This window comes from Ammodytes marinus (assembly GCF_949987685.1).
Source record: "Ammodytes marinus genome assembly, chromosome: 14".
NCBI classification, from domain to species: Eukaryota; Metazoa; Chordata; class Actinopteri; order Uranoscopiformes; family Ammodytidae; genus Ammodytes; species Ammodytes marinus.
This window is the reverse complement of record NC_137218.1, coordinates 29,846,682-29,873,271: the sequence shown is the minus strand read 5'-3', so window position 1 is coordinate 29,873,271 and position 26,590 is coordinate 29,846,682. Positions and strand designations below refer to the sequence as shown.

The window sequence follows — 26,590 nt, the reverse complement described above, 5'->3', positions numbered from 1 at the left end:
ATTACTCTTTAAATAATTGTTTATATCCAAGAATAAACTTTTTTGGAGGCAACCGGAGCTATGACAGCTTTTCATGCTGATGAAAGCATGGATACAAATTATTTGTGACAGTAAAAAAACAACTGTACAAATGAGAGCCCAAGGTGACATGATCAAATGTCTTATTTATTTCAACTGACAGTCCAAAACCAAAATATTTATTTAACAATTTAAAAGAAACAATTGTCAAAATTGTCAATCCTTTCAGGTGGGAAGAACCGGAGCTGACATATGTCTTGTTAGTTTTAGCGTTCTGTGTTGAATGTATAGATGTGAATGAATGTATAGATGTACATGAGGAAGGGTGTGGCCTCATACATGCATGTTGTTTAGGTATGCTGGCTCCTGGAGCCACGCTGCAATGTCTCTTAATAGATAACACCAGACACACTCATGCATCCGCCCTCCAATGCAGTGAGCACACACACAATGGTCAACCAGGGACACACCGAGGATATGCAGGATAGCACAATTCTGTCAAACAATAGTGGGGAGAGCTCTCGGTTGAATTATTTAAAGACTCATGCCTCACAATGTTCAAGTTTTGAGAGGAAGCATACAAAAATATATACTTGTCTAATATTTTTGTTTGTGCAATCTTCTTCCTCCCCCTGCAGTTTTCTGTGAAGATCTACGTTCCAGCTTATATTTTGTCAATGCATCTGTGCAAGAGGTAGTGTTTGCCAGCACCACAGGGACATCGGTGCCCTGTCCCGCCACAGGCGTGCCCCCTGTCTCACTGCGCTGGTACCTGGCCACCAGTGAGGAGATCTATGATGTGCCAGGGATCCGCCATGTACACCCCAATGGCACCCTTCAGATCTTCCACATCCCCCCTTCCAGCTTCAGCAAACTCATCCACGACAACTCCTACTATTGCACAGCGGAAAACCCCTCAGGGAGAATCAGGAGCCAAGATGTCCACATTAAGGCTGGTCAGTTTCTCTGCTCATCAACACGTGTTCTTTATTTTGCATCCTAAACTATCATAGTCTATTCTGAGGATTAGCTTGTCTTAGCTCAGTATTAGCAGTTTTCTGTCTTATACCCATCACACCTCTCTATTCCTGTCCCCAGTCCTACGGGAGCCCTACACTGTGCGGGTGGAGGACCAGAAAGCCATGAGAGGCAATGTGGCCGTCTTCAAGTGCATTATCCCTGCCTCAGTGGAGGCCTACATCACTGTTGTATCCTGGGAGAAGGACACAATGTCAATCAACGCTGAAAGTAAGTCATGGCATCTTTCTTTACTACATTATCTATTGACTAATGTCTCAAATGTCAAATTCCTATTGAACATATAGGGCAGTGTCAATTTTGGCATCAATATTTAGTTACTGATCAGTCTATTTGATGAGTTGTTCTAGTAAGATTCTTATGGATCTCTCATGTTATGAAAGATCATAGTAATTAACCCAGTCTGGAAGACTGATTTTCATTGATGCATTTTACATTTATAAATGTTTTACCACATTCATTTACATACTGTTTTACCGACCACAAACAACTTAGAACAAATCATTGTGAGCCATCAGCTCAGATGTGGTTTGAAATCTGCTGAATGGTTTTACTCTTTATGCTACTAAATTGGCTGCTAGATTAAGCTTTCCTGCAATAATGATTACAACAAAATAAGTGGAAAAGTTGGTGGATAAAAAAACAGAAAATACGCTGAGCGATGGAGTAGAGACTGAGCATATTTAGGAAACATAGCCTAATTCTCAGCTTTCATAGCTTACATTGAGCATTGTTTTAGCAGAGGTGTGTGTGTAGACAGTTTTATACAAACTTTTTTACATTCACTTACACAAGAACTAGTTTTACCAGCTGCCCAGGCCCATTCTGTGCGTGTGTCTGACCCAATGACAGTGAGGTCCCACCCCTCTTCCATGAGAGCGCAGGCTGCCAGCCATGTCACTTAGTCTCAGTGTATTGACCCATTTCTCTGCTTGATAGGAAGCACTGCAGCACTCGGATCATTCAAATCACTTAAATGGAACACTCGCCTGCGCAATTGTTTCCCATCCCTGGGGGGCAAATTCATTTTATGTGGGGCATTTAGCAAACTCAATAGACAAGCGCTAATGTCATTTTGCTTTTGGATGGAGGGCGAATGCTGGCTGGCGACTGCTATTTGGAGACTGCTATTTTTTGTTGACGTTTCACATTTGTCCGCTGAGGCGAAATCGGCCATGTTGAATCCTATAGCAATCTTTTAATTGTTCATAAATGGATTTGCCCCGAGCATGTTTTCAGATATGGGTATGTCCAATGGCAGATGGAATTGATACTATATCACAATTTCAATACGTTTGTGTGTTTTTAACTTTTCACCAATTGTTAATGGCTGCAAGATTTTCCTTTGTTTTGGAATGCCAAATCGTTGAGAGAAAAAAGTGTTGGCACTGTCAACACAAAGGGTTATCTTGAGTAGTAAAAATCATCACGTTTGTAGCCGTCAGCCATGTAAACGCTGTCAGAAGAATCATCCAGCCACCAATCCACTGCTTTCTCCATGCTAAATAATGGATGACGGAAGCCTATGAATCCATGAGCAAATGGTCTTTATTCACGTCTCGGTGCACGCATCTTACTGACGCACCGTCCATTCCCCTCATCCTCATCTACACACATTTTAAGTGCACTTTGTGTGTGTGTCTCTATGAGTCTATATGCACATCAACTGACAGTGCAACACAAGATTAACCCCTCGTCTCGATGACCGAGGTTGAACATTTACATTTTTAATGAATAAAAATAATATCAACACTTGGACTTGAAACTAAAAACTTTGTGAAATATAGCTTTTTTGTCTCTGACGTGAATAATTGATTTTCTCTTTAAGTTTAGAAGGTGTAGCATGATGACCTCAGGCCCTCTATAAGTCTCACTGGACGTGGACCTTTTTTAATGGTTTCTGAGTAGACGAACAAAGCACCACTTTAAGACCCCTGGTGTCCATTAGGAAAGAATGGAAAATGATGATGAAAAATGCATTTAGTCAGGACATCCAAATAAAGTAACAGTGCAGAAGCTGTGCGATATAGCATGTATAATGCTCTGGGGTTTTAACATGCTACCTAAAAAATATATCCAATTCATGCTCCAATATTGACCCTTGGAGATAATATCTTCCAGTTGACAGTTTCATTTTTCTAACGTTATTTCCCTTGAATATCCGAAATCGGGTCGCCGGGGCAGCAGCTTGAGCAGGGAGCCCCAAACTTCTCTTTCCCGGGCCACATCAACCAGCTCTGACTGGGGGATCCCGAGGCGTTCCCAGGCCAGCGTGGAGACATAATCTCTCCACCTAGTCCTGGGTCTTCCCCGAGGCCTCCTTCCAGCTGGACGCTCCTGGAACACCTCCCTAGGGAGGCGCCCTGGGGGCATCCTTACCATTCTTTCGGTCATTACCCAGCCTTCATGACCATAGGTGAGGGTAGGAACAAAGATCGACCGGTAGATCGAAAACTTTGCCTTACGACTCAGCTCTCTTTTCGTCACAACAGTGCGGTAAAGCGAGTGCAAAACCGCCCCTGCTGCTCCGATTCTCCGGCCAATCTCACGCTCCATTGTTCCCTCACTCGCAAACAAGACCCTGAGGTACTTGAACTCCTTCACTTGGGGTAAGGACTCATTCCCTACCTGTAGTAGACAATCCATCGGTTTCCTGCTGAGCACCTTGGCCTCAGATTTAGAGGTGCTGATCCTCATCCCAACCGCTTCACACTCGGCTGCGAACCGATCCAATGAGAGCTGAAGGTCACAGGCCGATGATGCCATCAGAACCACATGATCCGCAAACAGCAGAGATGAGATCCTCAGCCCACCAAACTGCAACCCCTCCCCACCACGACTACGCCTTGATATCCTGTCCATGAATATTACAAACAGGATTGGTGATAAAGCGCAGCCCTGGCGGAGGCCAACCCCCACCGGAAACGGGTCCGACTTACTACCGAGAACCCGGACACAGCTCTTGCTTTGAGTGTACACCCCATACTCCCGCAGCACCCCCCACAGTATCTCCCGGGGAACCCGGTCATAAGCCTTCTCCAGATCTACAAAACACATGTAGACTGGATGAGCAAACTCCCAAGCTCCCTCTAGGATCCTTGCGAGAGTGAAGAGCTGGTCCGTTGTTCCACGGCCAGGACGGAATCCGCATTGTTCCTCTTCAATCTGAGGTTCGACTATTGGCCGAACCCTCCTTTCCAGCACCTTGGAGTAGACTTTGCCGGGGAGGCTGAGAAGTGTGATACCCCGGTAGTTGGCACACACTCTCTGGTCCCCCTTTTTGAAAATAGGAACCACCACCCCGGTCTGCCACTCCTTCGGCACTGTACCCGACTTCCACGCAATGCTGAAGAGGCGTGTCATCCAAGACAGCCCCTCCACACCCATTGCTTTCAGCATTTCTGGACGGATCTCATCAACCCCCGGGGCTTTGCCACTGTGGAGTTGTTTGACCACCTCAGTGACTTCCACCAGGGAAATTGACGATGATCCCCCATCAGCCTCCAGCTCTGCCTCCAACATAGAGGGCGAGTTAGTGGGATTCAGTAGTTCCTCAAAGTGCTCCTTCCACCGATCAACTACCTCCTCAGTTGAGGTCAACAGCGTCCCATCCTTACTGTACACAGCTTGGATGGTTCCCCACTTCCCCCTCCTGAGGTGCCGGACGGTCTTCCAGAAACACTTGGGTGCCGACCGAAAGTCCTTCTCCATGGTTTCTCCGAACTTCTCCCACACCCGCTGCTTTGCCTCTGACACGGCAGAGGCTGCAGCTCTTCGGGCCTGTCGGTACCTTGCAACTGCCTCAGGAGTCCCCCGAGATAACATATCCCGGAAGCACTCCTTCTTCAGTCGGACGGCTTCCCTGACCACCGAGGTCCACCACGGCGTTCGAGGGTTACCGCCCCTTGAGGCACCTAAGACCTTGAGACCACAGCTGCCTGCCGCAGCTTCAGCAATGGAAGTTTTGAACATCGACCACTCGGGTTCAATGCCCCCAACCTCCACAGGGATGCTAGAAAAGCTCTGCCGGAGGTGCGAATTAAAGATCTCTTGAACAGGGGCCTCCGCCAGACGTTCCCAGTTCACCCGCACTACTTGTTTGGGCTTACCAGGTCTGTCCAGAGTCTTCCCCCATCCTTTGACCCAACTCACAACCAGATGGTGATCAGTTGACAGCTCCGCCCCTCTCTTCACCCGAGTGACCAAAACATGCGGCCTCAGATCAGATGATACGATCACGAAATCGATCATTGACCTTCGGCCTAGGGTGCTCTGGTACCATGTACACTTATGAGCATCCTTATGTTCGAACATGGTGTTTGTTATAGACAAACCATGACCAGCACAGAAGTCTAACAACAAACGACCACTCGGGTTCAGATCGGGGAGGCCGTTCCTCCCAATCACGCCTCTCCAGGTGTCTCCATCATTGCCCACGTGCGCGTTAAAGTCTCCCAGCAGAACTATGGAGTCCCCTACCGGAGCCCCATGCAGGACTCCGTTCAGGGTCTCCAAAAAGGCCGAATACTCCGAACTGCTGTTCGGTGCGTACGCACAGACAACAGTCAGAGTCTTCCCCCCCACAACCGGAGGCGTAGGGTCGACCCTCTCGATTTTTGACCCACGATTCGATACATACAATGAATTTAGAAATGTGAAAAGCATTTTATCTGAATAAACAACATTTATAACTAGAAATCCCGCGGAGATTTGGAAAGTACGGGCCGCCCCCGCGCGAATCGGGGAAGGAAAGAAATCACGGCCGACCCCCGCGGTCCCAGAGGCTTTACCGTAGAGCGACGCGAGCCGCGCACGTCCGACAAACGACGAGTCGATCGGAGTCGGGGGGAAAGGGGCGTGGCCTGGCAAACATTGCGTCGGCGAATGACGGTTTTCGCATTTGTGGCGCCCCCTGTGGGTTAACCTCGACAAGCTTAGAGGGCCACGCCACCGCATGTCTTCTGCACGTATCCTGCAAGTTTCACGACGATAGGACCTACGGTTAATGAGTTACGGCCAACGTGTTATTAAGGCCCGCCCCTGCGTAAACGTTTTAGTCAAGGGCGGCCATTTTTTCCAAGCTACCCTACTAATATTTTTCGGAGACGTGCGTCATAGTCCCCCGGGGCTTCGTGAGACATTTGGCGTTGATAGAGTAACACTTAAAAAAGTTGTGGATAAAACCCTGTTTTTCAGTTTATGCCAATTAGCCGAAAGTATTTCCAGGTTGACTGTTATGGTCCGAGAGGCTTTTTTGTAGAGCACCCTAAAATACACCAGTGTGAGAAATTTCAAGTCAATCGGACTTACGGTGTGCGGGGCGTGGCCTCTCAAACTTTCTTCATTCAGGGATTAAGAACAGCGCCCCCTAGCGGAAATTAAATGTGCATGTGTAATCAATTTCAAGTCAATCGGAGTCGGGTGACTTTTGTGGCGCCCCCTATGGGTTAATCGCGATAAGCTTCGAGGGACATGCTACCACATGACTTCTGCACACACCCAGCAAGTTTGATGATGATAGGACCTATGGTTAAGGAGTTATGGCCAATTTGTGGATAGGCCCCGCCCCTGTGGCGCCCCCTACGGGTTAATCGCGATAAGCTTCGAAGGGACATGCTACCACATGACTTCTGCACATACCCAGCAAGTTTGATGATGATAGGACCTACGGTTAAGGAGTTATGGCCAACGTGTTATTAAGCCCCGCCCCTGCGTAAACTTTTTGGTCAATGGCGGCCATGTTTTTCAAGTTGTCCAACTAATCTTTTACGGGTATGTTTATTGTAGTCCCCCGGGGCTTCACGAGAAATTTGGTGTTGATACAGTCAAATTGCAGAAAGTTGTGGATAACACGCTGTTTTTCAGTTTATGCTAATTAGCGGGAAATATTCCCAGAAGAATTTTTATGGTCCCAGAGGCTTTTTTGTAGAGCACCCTAACATACACCTGTGTGAGTAATTTCAAGTCAATCGGACTTACGGCGTGCGGGGCGTGGCCTCTCAAAGTTCTTTCAGTCGGGACTTCATTACAGCGCCCCCTAGCGGAAATCGGAAAAACTGTATAATAGCACACCCCGTGGGGTGGGGACGCACGTTGTGTGAAATTTTGGCGTTTCTAAGTGCAACGGTGTGGGAGGAGAAGCAGCTAGAAAATGTGAGGCAGAATAAGAAGTCAGAAGAAGTCAGAAGAATAAGTATGGTGGAGAGTAATAATTACGGGCTCCTAGTAAACTAGGAGCCCGTACTTAATAACATTTAACCTAATTTAACATTTATAACCTGAACCGATTTGAACACAAAGAACAATACAAGCAACATGAATACATAAATAACCAAAGATATAACATTTCTCTTTTCTCTGTAACAAGATAATACAGTACTGTTGAAAAATTATAAAAAAAAATATTGAACTGTGCTGTAAACCAAAAATCAAGTTAGAAAACAGATAAAAACCTAACAGCTACAGCTTCCTCACCAAACCTTTTATCCAAAACTTAAGCCTAAAAAATTAATAATAATAATTACTGCCTTTTCAGACTGCGATGCGGGATTGTGGCTCTGTGTATCGCGATTCTCGGCTTGATACACATATCGTTACAGCCCTAATTTACACCCACTTAAAAAATACAGTACTAAACAAAATTTATGAATGCATCATAATAACAGATATTGTTTTGTATTCCATTCTATGCCGCAACCCATCCAAATGTCTGAGTAAGTAAACTCTTGTTAGCCATGAACATACAGCTCAACTGATTCCATTTATTAATTTCTCAGTTTACCCAGGTTTGGTATTATTTGGCTTATGCTGCAGCTCAAAGAACAAAGAGCTAGAATGAGCTAGAAACATGAAATTTGTCCCAATATGAAATCAACGGATGAAGCTTTACATTTCTATTATAAATCATCAATGGGGTTCAAAAAACATGGCTGCTATGAATCAAAATATGTTTGTTAAATAATAAATTGGCCCCGCAACCACATTTCCCCCAGACCTTCTCTAGGTTGTAGTTATCATCTGTGTCTACTTGTGTTAAAATCGGACGGTATTCTGTTAACATATGTACTGTATTACATTTTTTTTCTATTTAATCAGTTATTTAATCTATGTTCACCAAAATGCTGGTAATTTATGTAAACTCAACAGAATGATGTGTGATTCCATTCAGAATTGTATCACATTTATGGGGCGCCTTTAGCTCAGTTGGTAAGGCGTCCCTCTCCCGGGCCGGGCCCAGCAACAGACCCGGGTTCGATTCCCACCCGCGGTCGTTCTCTGCATGTCACTCCCCTCTCTGCCCCATTTCACCTCTGTCTCTCTGCACTGTCAATAAAGCATAAAAATGCCAAAACAATATCTTAAAAAAAAAGAATTGTATCACATTTGGCTGATATTTGTGATAAATTGTTGCAACAGGCGGAGTTGCTGTAATGCCCTGACAGGAGAATGTGCGCGCCTCCACAGACATTCTGACCCAGGCGTACGCACAGAAACTGGAGGAATGAGAAATGGCCACGCCGATGGCAAAAGAATGAAACGCGAAAAACTCTGTTTGTGCCAATTGAATCCAAATATTACATGGCATGTGTTATATACGGAGTTCCTTTGCAAATATAGATAAGACGCTTCTTACAATGTATAAAGAATCGCCTGATTGATTGATTTCACTCCATGGAAGGACAAAAAAAACGATTAAAGTAAAAAGATAAAACGGGTCAATTTGACCCGAGCACCACATAAGGGTTAAGGTGCACAGCATTAGAATATTACATATTACGTTTGATGCTGTCGATTCCTCAGTCAGGCAGACAGGAGTGCACAGTTGTATTAATCATAGGCTTACTTTACATCACATAGCCTAGGCCCTTTTGTGTTAATTTTTTATTGCTTTTGGTTCGTTTTATCTTTGTGTTTTTTCCTTTATTCTGAAGCATGTTATAACTGTGTTTTGAAAGGGGCTATGAAGTTATGTTTAACCCTAGAAGGGATTACTCGAATCAGTTTATCATGGGGGGTCTCACTTGTATGTCGGATCGTTTTTTAATTTTATTTCAGCCTCAGTCCGACATTCTGAGGCTGCAGCGTTCACAGCAATCGCCACACGCTAAATTTCCCTTTCAGTCTGCATTTGCCATGATCGCCTTCATGCACACAGTTAATTAATATTAATTTGGGGCGTTTAATGACTATTTATGTGTAATTGTGGGCGTTATGTGAAGCCCGCAAAGGCTGCGCCACATTTGGAGCTGATTGTGATTTATGAAGGGAAACAGGCGTAAGATGTAAGTGTGCACTGTTTTATAAATATGAATATTTTTGTTCGCAAAAACTTCCTGAGTTTCTTTTGTACGCCAGCTTTCCACGTGAATCCGACCTACGCACAGTTTTATAAATGAGGCCCATGGTGAGAATTAAATTCAACCTCCCAGAAAGGAAAATAAAAACAATGTAATTGACACCTTTTAGAATACTTAATTAAGCCTAGTTTACTAATAACAATCACTCAGTCTGTAAGCATGTTAGCTGGTTTCCCCCTGCCATGACTGTGGTTGTTGCCAAGGTACTGGTACCATAGTACCAGTACCTTGGAGCAAATGCGGTCAGCTACCGGTAGCCAGTGAAGGGAGCAGAGGAGCGGTGTAGTGTGTGAGAACTTTGGTAAGTTGAATTCTGAATGAGCTGCAGTGGACGGATAGCACATGCAGGCAGACCAGCCAGAAGAGAGTTGCAGTAGTCTAGGCGTGAGATGACAAGTGCCTGGACCAGAAACTGCACCTCCTTCTGGGTTAGAAGGGGACGGATCCTTCTGATGTTGTACAGTGTGTATCTACATGATCGGGTTGTTGCAGCAATGTTAGCAGTGAGGGAGAGTTGGTCTTGTAGAACCGTCTAAATGACATAAGATGAAAAGTCCCAGCTTTTGAGTGATACAAATTAATATTGCTCATCCAGGAGATATTTAAAAAATCATCTGAAAAAGCCAATGTGAAAGCTTTTACTTAGTGCCTGGTGGAAGTGTGTGTGCTTCCTGTTGGGCTGCGTAGTGATGGGCTGTGTAGAAGCAGAGCCAGTCCCCAGGTGTCACTGAGGAGAGGCCTTGTAGTCATTTGGCCTGATGCTGCCTGCTCTGCATTCAGCAGCAGTAGGGCCTCCCAGCACTGCTGCAGAGACTCTCTCTCTCTCTCTCTCGCACGCACGCACACGCATGCACACACACACACACACACACACACACACACACACACACACACACACACACACACACACACACACACACACACACACACACACACACACACACACACACACAGGGCCTTATTTTCATTCAGCACACAAGCTAAGCGCAAGGGCCGTTAGCCATCACACAGCTCTGCTCAGCCTTCCCTCATCTCTTCTCTGTTTCAATCTTCTTCTTTCTTTTGCTCATGCTCCTTTTGTGCACTCTGTTTTTTTTGTGCACTTTTTTAATATACATACATATATTTACTATTACATGGGTAAACATGCCTTGTGCCATGTTCTTATTTCTTTCACAATAACGATGAATGAACACGAATGATTACAGGTTACCCAAAATGTCATACTTACCATTAGTCAGTGCTGCTGGTTTTGATAGCATGTAAAGACAGTTGTTAAAAGATATGGCAGATTGCTGTGACTCTCTCAGTCTGGCCATTTGCCAAGCCATCTTGTGCATTTCACACATTCTTTCATGTTTGTTGACATTTGCAATGTGTATTTGAGTTTCTTCTGCTGCCAGTCTGGATCCCTGCGTGCAGACGAGAGGGAGATGAGCCAGACACACAGTGTGGCTTTAATTGGCTGTGTATAATGGGCCTTTGAAGTAAATATCAAGAGTTACTATCAAAAGGCTGCTGGATGTAAGCGTGTGTTTCCACAGTGCCCACTGTTTCTCCTCTATATGCTGGGCTGCTATGGAGCCAGGACAATGTCTGTGGGCTTAGGGTCGCATGGTTGATGAGCTAGTTGATGTAAGTAAAACTAAACTGACCTTTTTGTTTTCAACTCATCCTTGTCACTATGGACGCACTGATTGGACCCTGCATTGTCCTGAGGCAGGTGTGTGTGGGCTACACTCTATTATCATGTGTTAAAATGTTTACATACATGCTTCATTAACAAGTTATAACAGCATAAATGCAAAAAAAGGGGGTTATGTATGCAAATACATTTAAATTATTGGCCTTTCCTGCATTACAGTGTATTTTTAGGAGGATAGTGTTGTTCTGGTATGTCTGCTCCCATACTAAACATTTGTCCGTAGGCCAGGATAGGAGCTAAACATTTGCCATATACTGTGTGTTGTAGCCTACAGTAGTGTTGGATAATGAATGTCTTTTGTTAGTAGCAGGCTTGCAGCTTGCTCACTGTCTGTTTTGCCCTTTTCTTTGTAAGAAGCACAGCCATTGGTGCAGCACAACCTTGAGCTGGGGGCTGGAATGGTGGGCCATGGTTTTACTGGTCCCTGTGTGGTGGAGATGGAAGGGAGGTAAGGAGGGAGGGAGGATATCTCTCTCTCTCTCTCTCTCTCTCTCTCTCTCTCTCTCTCTCTCTCTCTCTCTCTCTCTCTCTCTCTCTCTCTGTCGACAGGCAGGCTTGGGACTCTGACGTGTGACAGGCTGGATGAAGAGTGTTTTTCCAGCATGATTGGCTGGAGTATTGTTATTCACACAGAAAAATGGGTCAGGTGGCCTGCGGAGAATGGAGTGTTTGTATGGATGGGTGGACTGCAACACAAACACACACATTCATACCTACACATGCATCCCACACAGATAAGGATTATACTGTGTAGCAATGCAGTGGTGGCAGATGAATAACAGATACATGAGAATACGTCCAGGATCTCCTTCGTGTTGAATTGACTTTGTTCTTTCACAGGGGTGGAGCTGCTCCTCTCCTCACACCCAGAGAAATAAAGGGTTGAAGGAAAAAAAACCTGGGAAGAAAATCAATACATGTGTGCATGAATCGGGCCGCAGCTGCCACAAAGCATTATGGGAACATGACGGCTCGATTGACTAGGGCTGGGCAAGGCAGCATGATAGTATATAAGGGGAAAAGAAAGTTACACACACACACACACACACACACACACACACACACACACACACACACAGTTCACACCCAAATTGTTCCCAGCCTGAGTTTTATAAACAACAAATTGTGGTTGTTGCATAACTACTATAACTTTATTTTACAATACATTTAGATAAAAACAACAACTATGTAGTTGTTTATGTATAACTATGCAGTATTTACTAAAAACAATGTTTTAATATTGGCATAGTAGTTACTGCATAACTATGCAGTTGTTACTACAATTGTGTGTACTCTATTGTAAAGTGTTACCATATTATTATATTATGTAACTTAAAATGGTATATGCAAAAATCATACATGCATGGATGGATGGATACATTTATTTAGCTTCAATGCCCTCTGTATGGCAATCTTACCAGCTGTTGTGTCACACCTTACATTGCCAGGAAGGATTTTTATGAATGATTCATTACAACATTACATGTAAAACACATCACTGTATACATGAGTTGGCAAATTTGTCTCGAGTGTCCAGTAGCACTGTGAAACATCAGCATTAAATGATGTGCTCACTCCAACTCTCTCCACACATCCTGCTGCTCCAGTCTGAGCCTGAGACTGACAGATATATTAATTAAATTGGCCGATGCCCTTTCTCTCTCTCTGTACTGCTCTGGCACTGCAATGATTACACTCCCACCTCCATACTGTGCTGTTTGCTCACCAATAACCGCAATTTGTTCTTTATTAAACTCTCGGGCTGGGAACAATTAGGGTGTGAGCTGGAGGTGTTGTGTGTGTGTGTGTGTGTGTGTGTGTGTGTGTGTGTGTGTGTGTGTGTGTGTGTGTGTGTGTGTGTGTGTGTGTGTGTGTGTGTGTGTGTGTGTGTGTGTGTGTGTGTGTGTGTGTGTGTGTGTGCATACGGATGCGTATATTTGAGCGCAGGCAGTAGCAGGAGGAGGAGGGAGAGATACTAAACACTCCTTAATCTTTGATAAACAGTGAGGTCTCCTTTGTGCCACTGTAGTTTGGCACATCTTCTCCAGGCCGCTCCGCTCGCCTCCGCGCCTTCAGACCTGGAGGGAAGCCAGGTCATGAGTGGCTCCCTGCCAAGACACAGATTAGCTATAAGCGCAACATGAGCTAATCATGGAAGGAGCCGCCCATTAATTGGCACTTACACATTCTGTGGACTGTATGGAAGTGGGGCTGGATTTTATCAGTGGATTTAATCAGTTGATCAGTATGATTGGCCTGGACGTTAGATATATTCACATATTGGGAAATGAAGGCAAATCATAAGCCTAAAATGATTATAACCTTTATTTAACAAGGAAAAACCCATTGAGATTAAAAATCCATTTTTTCTACAAGTTTTCAATGGCCTGTTTAAGAGCAAAGCAATATATAACCATGTCATCAGCATAAAAATGGAAATAGCATGTGACACGTTTTGATCCAGATTATTTATGTAAATGGTGAAAGTGGGCATAATATAGAACCCTGTGGTACAGCCTTTGAGGATGGGTAGATTATTTGAGCAAAGACCGTCATGTGTTATGCTCTGAATCCTATCACTGAGTTAGTGTTGGAACCAAGAGACTGATTGCTTTGAACGTCCTCAATTGAACCTGATTGAAATGCAGATAAATGGCATTGGTGTGGAGAAAGTCTTTAAATTGATCCATCACTAGAGATTCTGGAATTGCGGCCAGTACTGACAGATTAGATATTAGTCTGTAGTTCCTTAACGTAGATTGGTCACCTCATTTTAATGAAGGGAGAATAAATGCAGATTTCCATAACCTAGGAATTTTATTATTTATCAATGTGAGGTTAAAAAGATTTTCCAGGCCTTTGATACCCAACAACAGTTATACAGAGGCCCTTAACTAATTCCACATTCACTGCCAGAAATTCCAATTTCGTGCTGACTGATTCTGAGAAAATGACCTTTACATAAAAGTTTGATTTTACATAAATAGCAACACCGCCACCTTTCTTTGGTCTGTCAGCACGATAAGCATTATCGTTAGCCATTCAAACACTGGACACTAAGCTGCTGAGAGGGCTGGGCTGGGCCAGGTTGTATGTGAGTTTGTTTCTTTCTATAGGGGAAAATGAACTTCCTTTCTGAGTGGGATGTGAGAACATGACATCGGTCAAGTCTCCCGGCCATAATATCTTTGGAATGGAAGGTGACATATTACAAGTTGGTGCAGAGACGATTATCTTACATCGCAAATTATGACAAACATGACACAAGAATTACAGGAGCTCAATCACGGCATAGAAAGTAATTTACATCCTGCTTTCATTATGGGACAGGGATGTTCAGGCGTTTGAGCAATTCTCTTTTGTATCTAAGAACATGACAGAATGCCAGATAAAAGACAGACATCAGAATCAGTTGTGGATGTGGTGGACAGTTGATGAACATAAGCACTGAAACGCCCACACATCTCCATCACATCCATGTTTAACCCTGCTGTACTTTGATGTCAGAGAAAAAATGTGGGGGAAAAAAACCAAAAGCATTTTCTGGAAAGACCTTTGACTACTAGAAATCGCAGCATCTGTGTAGGATCTTGACTTGAAGAGAGTATGATGTGCATACAAAGATCTATATGGGTGTGTGTGTGTGTGTGTGTCTGTGTGTGTGTGTGTGTGTGTGTGTGTGTGTGTGTGTGTGTGTGTGTGTGTGTGTGTGTATTGATGTGTAGGAGGAGGAAAAGGGGGAGTTGGCTGTGAATGGTTGCTCTTATCGCGTGCATGCAGCTGCTGCAGTGTCTTTGAGTTACAGAGGGGCTGTCCATGAATGCCACTCACTCTGTCTATTCACAGCCTCTCTCTCTCTCTCTCTCTCTCTCTCTCTCTCTCTCTGTCTCTCTCTCTCTCTCTCTCTCTCTCTTTCTCTCTCTCTCTCTGTCCCTGTATGTGCTGCATTTCACAGAAAGGAAGTGAGCGTAACAAGGAAAGAGGGTAGAAAATCCGAACTAAAGCTTTACTGCAGACTCATGACATGCAGGCCCTCAGTTCCACATCTGTATGCTGTTTCTCATAATAACAAAAGACAGGCTAGAAATGAACTGTCATTGGACATCACCACATCGCTCCGACTATAGTGGGACTGTTTGCACACCGGTGTCCCTCTCTGTTGACACTAGAACATTTCAATAAAGCATGCTTGTTTACGTGCTAAAGCTCAGCAGGCCTTTACTGTGGCTGGTGCTGTTATTCAGATATGTATCTTCTCTCATGCAAAGAAGTAAACATTACTTTTAATTCAATTTATTTTTTTAGAATCATTTTAATTGCAAGTGGGATGAGAAACAATTGATTGCATTTAATTCCAAATCATTCAAAGCAAAGTGGGCACAGGTATAAAGGATGAGGTACCAACCTAGGCTGTTCCTCAAGTCACTCAGAGGAGAATAGAAAGTAAATAGTTCACCCTGCTCAACCATGCTTATCAAAAGCAAAACTAATGAAGTGAATACATTGAGTGGGGAGCAGCTGACCTGTGCAAAGGTATTTCCAAGACAAGCCACCATGGGGAATCACCTTGATAGATGGATGTCTGAGGCAGCTAGGGGAGCCATATCTCCCCCCACATCACCCTGCTTTGCCCAGGTGCACTGTCATATTTCTCAAGCTGTGATATGTAACCTTGACTCTGAAAGAGTGGAGGAGCAGATGGTGAGAAAAGGATGATTAAGAATGTGTTTGGCCAGCAGGTCTGGGAAGCATGGGGACACACAGGTCATGTGTTTATTAAAGGTGATTTGAAGGGAGATTTGTGTTGTTGTATTATATAAAATGGTAACACAATTATAGTGTGAAATGTTCAGCTAAACTAAATTAACCAACAAACTAAACATGTATTCTTAAGTTAATTATATTATTTTAAATATGGTCAAATTAAAGATTCATTATTAATAGGTAACAATAAATATTTTCTTTAACAAAAAAAAACATTACATATTCAAGCCCAAAGAAAATACCTCAATTGTATATTGTTGTCAGTTTATGATTAAATAATTCACTTGATTTTTTTTTACATGTATAGTTATTCAAAAAATAATGCTTTAATGTATAAATCTTAATTTTTTTGTTTTATAATATACAACCTAAAGCAGTTAGATCTATAGCTATTGTATGACTCCTTATTGTGATTATATCCAATGACTTCTTGTTATTCAAATCCAAAATTTTTATTAATTATGCAGCATTTCGTTTAAGATATATTTATATTTTTAAGCTAAATCGAAATAAATTAAAACTAGTATTGAAAACATTTTAATCATTTTCTAACCAACACTTTGCATTATTTTTATGGTAACAAAACCTATTGTTTTCCGAAATGCTTGCATAATCCTTTAGTTCCACTTGGCAACTATAGAGAGAGAGATACAATAAGAAGGGCCTCTGTGTAAAAACAATTCTGAGGGCAAAGAAATTCAACTGATAAGTAAACGCATGAAGAGTCCTTTGCATAATCCGAGTTAATCCATAATGTAGAATACAGAGTGAGCTGTCTAAAATTATCTCTGACTGCCTCCGCTTAGGAAACATGTTTAGAAGCAGTGCTAGTGCTCTTTCTGCAGCCGTCAAATATATTATTGCTAGTAAATGTTTTGTTACTAAATTGCATTGTCCCAAAATAATTGATCATCAGAATGCATAAGAAAATAATAATAGCAACTAAAATCCCAAAAATCTATGTTCATATTATGTATAAGAGACAATTGAATTTAATTGTTGTGTGTGTGTGTGTGTGTGTGTGTGTGTGTGTGTGTGTGTGTGTGTGTGTGTGTGTGTGTCTTGTTTGGAAGAGCACTGATAAGCCTCAAATAGATTTTTCTCTAGCATACAGTATGTGCTGTTGTTGCTGAGGGCCTGAGTCCACGCTGCAAGCCCCACCTGATTGGCTGGAGCTAGCTATGACTCGTTTTCCGTTAAGCCAATACCATTTACTCGGGTTCCGTTCCTTTTTTATTTTTTCCCCATCCTAAATAAATTGCCTGGAGAAATTGAACAAAAAAATAGAGAAAGGGAGAGAGCCTTTCATCTAATTGAGAAGCTCACATTAGCTGTGGTGGGAAGATAAGCTCCTCTCTCTCTCAACAACTGTGTGTGTGTGTGTGCGTGTGTGTGTGTATGTGTGTGTGTGTGTGTGAATGTGTGTGTGTGTGGGGGGCGGGGGGGTTTTTGTGTTATCTCTGCATTTCCCAGGTGTGTCTGAAATGCTGCTGTACCTGCTCACATGCACAGCACTCCAAAATGGAGACCAGATCATGTGACCTTCTGCAGCCATTTACACACACAGGAGAAGACCCCCAAAAACAAACACACACACACATTTTCCTTGGTTCCTCAGCTAATTTGTATATAAACTACATCTCATTATCGAATACTCTGTGAATTTATTTTGCCTTTGAAACTTACATATATTTAAATAATAATAATAATAATAATAATAATTATTATTATTATTAGTATTACATTTATTTATGTAACGGTGAAATATGGTGAATTAAAATAAATCCTGACATATTTCCTTCGTTAAATAGTGACTATGTTATTGGAGGAGACTGAGGAAATCTGTTAAGTATATAAATGTAACTATACATTTAAAAAAAAATGCATGTGTGATGTCTTCGGCTTGTGTCATGCATCAATTAATGTGTCCCAACATATGTTGTAATTGACATCGTGGCTAAACCTCTGCTTGGGTTTATCTTGTGGTCTGATTCTCGGGGGGTAGACAGTATTCCTGATTACATTGTGTCTTCTAGTGCCTTGATCCCTATAGCCCCCAAACCAGGATTACATTTCCTCCATATAATCCTGCTTGGGAAGCCGGGGGGTCACACTGTAACCCTAAATGTCTTGGTGTGACGGCGATACTGTGGGGCTCTTGAATGATGGGGGGGAAAAGCAATCAAGTGCTGGTTTAATGGTGATTTGTTAATCTTTTCTCAATAAGAGTGAGGGAAAAGGGAGACCGGTAAAGGGGTTGCTCTGTTTAGGCTGCTGCTGCTGCTGCTGCTGCTGCTCTGGTTTACTGCCTCTTTCAGTCCGAGGCAGCCATTTTGTGTCAGCCAGTCTGTGTTGCTAGAACAGTGCTGGTTTCAGTTCACATTCAAAAGACGAGCTGATCAGAAAAACAATGCACTTTTCTTTTTTTATTCTTAGGAAAGAGAACATTTAGTTAGGATAGGCCTTATTAATCAAATCAAATCAGTTTTATTTGTATAGCCCAAAATCACAAATAACATTTGTCTCAGTGGCTTTGGACATACACTATTATACAGTATGATACAATATGACACCCTGCCCTTACACCCTTAGCTCGGCTGAGAAAAAACTCCCTTTGAAGAAAAAAATTGAAGAAATCTCAGGGAGAGTCGACAAAGTAAGGGATCCCTCTCCCTGGACGGACATACTGCAATAGATGTCATAAGTAGAGAAAATCACAAAGGAATTTGATCATTGACCAGATGTTTACATGGTAATACTAAATGATAGACAGGCATCCAATGAGTAATGCAAAAATGAATTTAAAGATTGAACAAGCAGGCGAGTAGAAAGAGTACTATCCTGATGGACGGTGAATCTGTGCTGATATGAGGCAATAGCAGGCGGGGAGCATCCGTTCGTAGGACAGCTGATTCCGCACAGAACTCGGAGTCAGTCGAGTAGCATGGAGAGTGCTTGGTAGACAGAGGGAGAGAACCCCCGGGGCAACGCTCAGCCAATCATGGAAGATAGACAGAGGAGAACAAATGTTAGAGAAAGGGTATCAGTTATGCGTTTTGCGTCGGCTGGACAATTTTTCAGTGGGAGGACAACCGGTACTCAGGCCCAGACAAACCGAGACCGAGGCAGCTCCTCAGGCTGTTAATAATAACGCTATAACAATGTTAAACAATATGAACACAATTAACATTAAATTACATTGATTTACACTCTACCGTTCCCCACCGACACACAATCGTGGTGGAGGCCCTGCATAGTACTCAGTTCACGATGCCAAAGTTTGCATAAAACAAGGAAAATAGCAATGCGTCCAAGGGGTCAAGGTTTTACTGAAAGGTTTATCAAGTTACAGTTTCAAGCCTGGATTTACAGCTTGAGGTGTTCTTATGAGTACACCGTCCCCTCCCCTCACACACACACACACACACACACACACACACACACACACACACACACACACACACACACACGCGCACACACACACACACACACACACACACACACACACACACACACACACACACACACACACACACACACACGCACAGACACACACACACACACACACACACACAAGCTCAAATGTATCTGTGTGAAAATAGGGACTCTGTAGAGTTTCCGTGTTGGGCAAGTGCAAACACACCATCTATGTAAGTGATTAGTGGGCCCATTCAAAGAGGCCCCATAATGGCCAGTCTCTTTGAGCCTTGTTTGCTCTGTCTTCAGGCTTTGGCGTCTGGCAGATGGGCCATCAGGGATTATACCTGCTAATGAAGAGAGGTGGAAGATTGGGGAGGGTGGGGGATGGGTTTAAGGTTTATTACAATTTATGATGTGTTCCACTGTGGAACACATCTACAGGTCCTTTACTCAACTCATCAGACTCTATTGGTTCTTAGGTTGACAGTACATGAATTCTGTTTTTGTTCTTGTTTTTATTTTTTTTTAATCTTTGCTGAGTATGAGTTCATATTTGATTTACAGTCTGTTGACTGAACAGTTTATAGTTGTTGTGATGAAGGGCACTTTGCTGTGAATATTTGTGGAAGGAGAAAGGATTACTTTTCTCTTTTGACTAGCAGCAATCTCAAAATATATTTTTTAAATTTCCATTAACAACATGGAAACACATTTTGTTGAGAGACAGAAAAATAAGTCTGAATGTTTGCTGCATGACACAAGTAATATTTGGATTTCTTGTTTAACTTTGTGTACCTTTTAGAAAGTTTATTTTACACAATATGAATTTAATTGTTTGTTCACAGGGTGGTGCTCACAGCAGCTGCTGTGTTCAAATTCAATGTGTGTATGTGGCTGGGGGCCAGAGTGGTCATTGAGGTTATGACGGGATATCTTTGAGCCCACAGACCTATTCTGGACAGAGATGCACAATGACCAGCCCTTCCAGAGTGATTACACAAGGCGTATGTCCAGACTAAATGGCCTAATCCCCCCCCCCCTCCTCCACCCTTTAACATATGGAGATGGGAGGAATTAGTGCAGTGGAAGAAAATAAATGAGTAAAGGCGGCCAGCAGCTTAGATCTCACAATATTTGTTCTTGGGTGAGCAGTCTGTCAGTTTCTTAGAAGTGATGCACTGATTGAGGAAAGCCTCTTCTTCTTTATCCATCATTGAGTCATACGGTGACAACACAAAACCAACATTTCGCCTGTTATTTACACTTAGTTCAATTGTATTTTTCACAAGAACGTAATATGCATTTCTTTTTGGTGATAACAGATCAGCAGAGGGTGGTGTGCATTGTTTTCAAAAAAAAGTGTGGGACCACACTTCCCAAAAATCCCCAGGCAGGCTGACCCCGCCGGGCTCCTCGTGTGACCCCAGATTCAGCCCCATTTTGTTAAATAGGATTAGGCTGGCTACCTGCCATTCAGTGGCTTTGGACAGGACCTCTTATCTCCTGTCTTCAGATGGCTGCCAAGAACAAGATAATGCATAGCGACCTACATTAAACAATGCCACATGGAGCTTTTGTACTGGGCCGGCTGTATATCTAATGTTGCTGTTGGGATTCTCTTCTCAATGCTGATTTCAAGTGAAGGCTACTAGGCCTAGTTGGAAACTAAGGCAATATGGTTCTAACAAATGAACTGTTTTAATGCCAGTCATATGTGTACGTTTAGTGAGTGGACATGTGTCTGTCTTGTAGTTCTTGTCCATACAAGCAGAGCTATATGATGGTGTGCTTTGAAAAGACTTACACACCGTGTAACTGTAACACACAGGTTGTGTCTATGCATTGAGCGGGACAGGGCACTGATAGAACCTAGAGAGAGCAGCAAAGTCCATGTCCTCCAAAGCACGTGTGACATGTCTGGAGCAGCCTCCCATACTCTCCCTCGAAGAAGGGACACCAATTCAGCGGCGTAAGAGGCTTTGTGGCCAAATCCCCAGCTGATCTTCATAAAGTTTGTGTCTTACAATTAAGTACAGATGGTTTGCAGCTGGTTGTAAGGCTAGTAAATAACGCGGGCCTCTATTTTGGCCAGGGATTTTGTAGGGTAATCCCTCTCTCTAACAGTTTACCAGTTTCAAATCAGTCCGGGCTTTGCTTTCCTTCCTCCACGACTTCAACGTTTTTATCTCCTTCTATCCCCCTCATTCCATCCAAAGGTCTTTATCCTTATTTGAATATGCGATTATTTAGTGGGAGTGAGCACATGACGTAAGTGTATCTGAGAAGGAAGTGGGAAATGCAACAACCTCACTTATCCCCCTTTCAATCTGAAAAGTCACGGGATATGAACTTATTTTTGAAATCCCTCAAGGAGTACTATGACAGATGCTAATGGAGATCCATGAAAATATACGAATAGGAAGCTCCTATGCTGAATGTTCATACAAATAAATATATTACATTTGCTATATTTTATGCGCAGAGGGTTTATGAAGGAAAGTGGTGATCAGAAGCTGTTATTATTGAGTCCTTCACTGTATTCTATTGATCAGACAGAAGCCACTGTGAAAAGAAGGCCAGACTGCTTCACTTCCTCTTCACCAAATATTGTTCCCCTCACGAAGACCTTTCAGGAACCTGGTTTATAGAATAATATATGTAAATGATTTCACATAATGGTTACATGTTTATTAAAATTAAAAAAAAAGCTCTGGTTTACACAGTGTTTTAGTGGTGAGAATCAAAAGAGGTTTTATATTGTGTACACATTAATGTTTTGTTAATTGGCTGTCTTGAGCTCCCATATGCTCGCTTTAGAAACATTGATATTAACTGAAAAAGAACCTTACAAGTCGTAATCGTAAAAGTATAAAAGTACAGAATGAAATTATTGAGTATTGTTGAGCATTCCACCGTATCTTCTTGGCTGATCTAATGTGTGTCCGTGTAGTAGACCCCTGTTAAGCAGATTCCTCTCATGGGACTGTGTCGGGGCCCAGAGGAAGGTAAAGCCTAATTAGGACATAGTTAGGAGCTGTGATCATTGAATGGTAAAAAGCAAACCTTCCCTATAACAGCTTGACCCCGCTGCTCTTTGTTTCCTCTTCCTGCCATTCCTATTATTCAAATATATTGATATATTTATATCATTATTTATCCAGTGTTAGTGGAAGGAGCCGGCACAGCAACACCTCATCTGCATAAGACAGTAGCTAACTGCCCTGGTAGCGCCTCGGGATATGAACAGATGGGAGTGTTTAGCAACCTTATCCACCCACTCCTCCCACCCAAAACACACACACACACACACACACGCATGCACCCACCCACACACACACACACACACACACACACACACACACACACACACACACACACACACACACACACACACACACACACACACACACACACACACACACACACACACACACACACACACACACACACACACACACACACACACCCACCCACCTTCTCCACCTCTCCTGTACCCCTTTTCTCCCTCTGCCCCCCTACCCCTCACTCCCACCCCTGCGTAATGTTCAGTTAACCTGTCACTTCTCATTGCCCAAATTCAAGCTGCCATATGCTGCGCTCTGACTCCTAACCCTGCGCTGCTCCTCCTTCATGGTGACATGAAAGTCTCCCTTCCAACACGTCTCTGTGCTGTTTGATTCAGAAGGCCTGGCTCAGATCAAAGCCATAGCAGACGTAGCTTCTTTTGTCTTGTATAATAAAAGCAGTCACTTAGCATCACACTACACAGTGGTAGCACGTTTATCAGGGCAGCATTCTCAACAGGTGATTGAGGGTTGTTGAAATGTTAAATTTACCCACTGAATGTTAAAGAAGTGTACAATATACCCTGGCAGCAGAATAGGTTGTCCTGTGTTCTAGCATGTAATAACATTCTCTTCTGTGCGCTCTGGCCTTGCTGTCCAGTGGAGTCCAGGCTATTTGCCCTTGCACAGAGGGCAGCTCCCAGCAGGCCTGGCCATAGCCACAGTTTGTTGTTGTTTATAAGGTCATCCCCACCATAGGGGGCAGCATATTCATTACACACACCCCATGGCTCTGTTTGTCTCTGGCAGGCTGTTTCTCTGTGGGCTCCTGTCAGAAGGGCAGAGGGTACACACTATCATCCTCCTCTTGTCTTCACAACACAAAGTCACAATGCTTCTGGAATGACTTCAAGGAATTATTTGCCTCATCGAAAGAAAAAAAAATGGCATCTAGAAATCTGGCAAATCTAGAAATGACTCCTAAATCTTTAATAATAAAGAAGTACGTTTAGCCCCAGCAATATTCAGGGAGATTATTGAATTTAAAGCTACAAGCTTGTAACTTTTAATGGAGGGAAAAAATACATTTGATTCTAAAAATAATAGTTGAGTCCACAAGCAATTAGACACACCTTTGCTTATATTGTGGCTAATATGAGCCACATGATGGTTAAGTTTAAGTAGATATTTGTGATTTATTTTCTCTAGTAAGGAGGAGTAAATAATCCGATTTAGATGTAAGTTGAATAGCTACAAAATCCAGTTTTCAGTCACTAATCAGGAAAAAGCACTTTAGGCCCACTGGTGGCTCAGCGAGTAGAGTGGGGGTAAGGGTAAGTCCTTGTAGGTTCAATACTAGCCCTGACCCTTTGCTGTATGTCTTCCCCCTCTCTCTTCCCATTTTCTACTCTGCAAGAATACAAAGGTGAAAAACACCCAAAAATATCTTTCAAAAACGTACTAAAGATGTGATGGTTCCTGCCTCTAAGTTGTGAGATCAGTGTGACAAGACCTATTTTTTTTGTTCTATTATTGCTGCCGCTGCAACGATACACCTCATTTTGGAGATAAATAAAGTATCTATCTAACTATCCATTTGATATATGCTATGAAAAAAATAAAAAAGGTATTTAACGTGTTTTTCTGATGTTTTATTTAAAACACTATAGTGGAATAATTCCAGTCGGTGTAATATGGGTCCTAAGTATATTTGATCACTTTAAATGTTCAGATCCAGCAGCTCAACAACACAACAATAAACATTTCTCAGTGGAAAATGTTACATCTGAGAATAAGCTGCAAGTATAATGTGAAAGAGAAACACACAGAGAGAGAGAGAGAGAGAGAGAGAGAGAGAGAGAGAGAGAGAGAGAGAGAGAGAGAGAGAGAGAGAGAGAGAGAGAGAGAGAGAGAGAGAGAGAGAGAGACATATAGAGTAAGGTAGTGTCTGGGAGAGGGAGTAGCAAGCTAAGTGAGGTTGTTAGGAGGAAGCGCTGACAGTCCAATCCAGCACCATTCAAAAGACAGCTCCTTTTGTTTCTGCCTCCCTTTCTTCTGCTAGGGGAGAAAAAAAAACAGGGAGAATCTCTGTGTGCGCAGTAACCCACTGACACCTCCCTCTGATCTGCCTCTTGCACCCCCCACTCCCCACACACTACTACAGCCATCCCTTCACCAGCACTCTCCTCTCTCTCTCCCTCCCTATGCATATGCCATTGCCTAAGAGTCACTCTCCTGGTTGCCACAGTAACCAGCTCACCATTCTCTCTCTCTCTGTCTCTCTCTCTCTCATTCACACACACACACACACACGCACACAATGCACCTAAACAGGACAATCCGTCTCACTCTGACAGAGACACAGAGAAGGGAAATTGGAGGGAGGCATATCTCAGAAAGATTGCTGTTGCACAATTGTCTTCCTTTTTACTATTCTTATCGATGCACGCGCCATAACAGGAAAGTCAAGGCTAGGCAAGGGAATGAGGGAATACACAACCTTTTTTGCTGTTACAGTTTAGAGCACCAGTATCACCACTGCTAACATGCTTTCTCCACCTGCTCCAGCCGCATTGCCCCATCCCCCTCCTCCATATCCAGCCTCTCCTCTGCTCTGTCACTGTGAGGGGCAGTCAGGCCTATACAGCATGGTCCTTCAGGGTGCACTCACACTAGGGCCGCTGTTCCGTGCCCGAGCTCATTTGCATACTAAAGTCTAGAACGTTTGGCTAGTGTGACCACGCCATCCGTATTCCAGCACGGAACACCCCCTTGGCCACGGCACACTTGGGAGAGGTGTGCCGTGGTGGCCAAAGTACTGATGCTAATGAGATGACACGCGCACAAGCAAGCGCACAGGCGGCGTTCCTAACGTGAATTTATTAAGGATGCATAGTCCGTTAATGTCCGCTGCCTTGGCACCAGAATTGCTCACCACTTGGACTTGTACATAAAATGTGTGAGAATTAACGTGTGTGTAGGCCTATGTATGCTAATAAAAGAGGGAGAGAGCTAAATAGATGAGTGCAGAAAGCAAAGCAAAAAGGTTTTCATGTTTACTCAAGTTTGTCAGATGATTTTTTTCTTTTTCCTCCCGTCAGCTGTCATAATACTGCCAATACGCATGGCGGGACTCCGCGGTCCGGTGATAAGGAAACAGTAGCCTACACTAAGGTTTAACAAGAAACTTTATAAAGACACTTAAAATAACGATCTCTGCCCATACAAAAAGTTCTGACTTGAATTACTTGATGGAGCGATCGATGTGTATAAAACCATCCGGTACGTATGGTCTGATGACGGGCCGTTATATTAATAATAAACAGCGTGCTGCACAAATATGAGACTGTCCACCGCGACCGCAATCATGCTGGAGCACGGAACAGGCAAATTTGCCTAGTGTGAGTGCGCCCAAGTCGCTCATTCAGCACCTGAGCGCTCTGTCTGTCTGTCTGCCTGTCACTTTGTCTGTCTGTCTGTCTGTCTGTATGTGTGTGTATCTGTCTGTCTGTCTGTCTGTCTCTGTGAATTTGCCCAATGCCCAATTACACTTTCATTACCTCCTAATTATCCTGGACACATCAGCAACCGGTGGCACAATCTCAAAGGGAGCTGAATGTAAGTCAGTTCCATTGGTTGTGATATTATTTGTGGGGCTTTCCTTTCCCCCACTGGGTGGTGGCATGTTAAATGTTCCCTCTGTGATTGTGGTCATTTAGAGCAATATGGTAATAGGGGAGCTGATGGCTATTTCTCCTCTCACCAGACGCTGTTTTTGTCCTTTCATGAGCTGTTGTCGGCTGGATTACATTGACGGCTTAATTGGTTATTTGAGATCACTGGCATCCCAGTTGATGAATGATAAAAATCAGCTCACTTATCAGTGTTGAGCACTTTTCAGACCATGCATCATACATGAGACCATCAGGGGCTCATCTTGTTTATCCATAGCTAAATAAGAATATAATAAAGGGCACACAATCTGATTTGAGGCCTTTAACTGA

The 26,590-nt window shown here is 43.2% G+C and overlaps 1 protein-coding gene across 2 annotated transcripts in view; it reads left to right on the top strand.

The window, feature by feature from the left end:
• Nucleotides 1-26,590, top strand: part of LOC307261135 (cell adhesion molecule DSCAM-like) — a gene marked incomplete at both ends in the record, with an annotated part of 119,716 nt that overhangs the window by 28,983 nt on the left and 64,143 nt on the right. For both annotated transcript variants that reach the window (XM_080041598.1, XM_080041597.1), the window contains 2 exons: nt 657-974; nt 1,117-1,266. In XM_080041598.1, the coding sequence (XP_079897724.1) occupies nt 657-974; nt 1,117-1,266 (468 nt within the window). The remainder of the gene's footprint in view (nt 1-656; nt 975-1,116; nt 1,267-26,590) is intronic.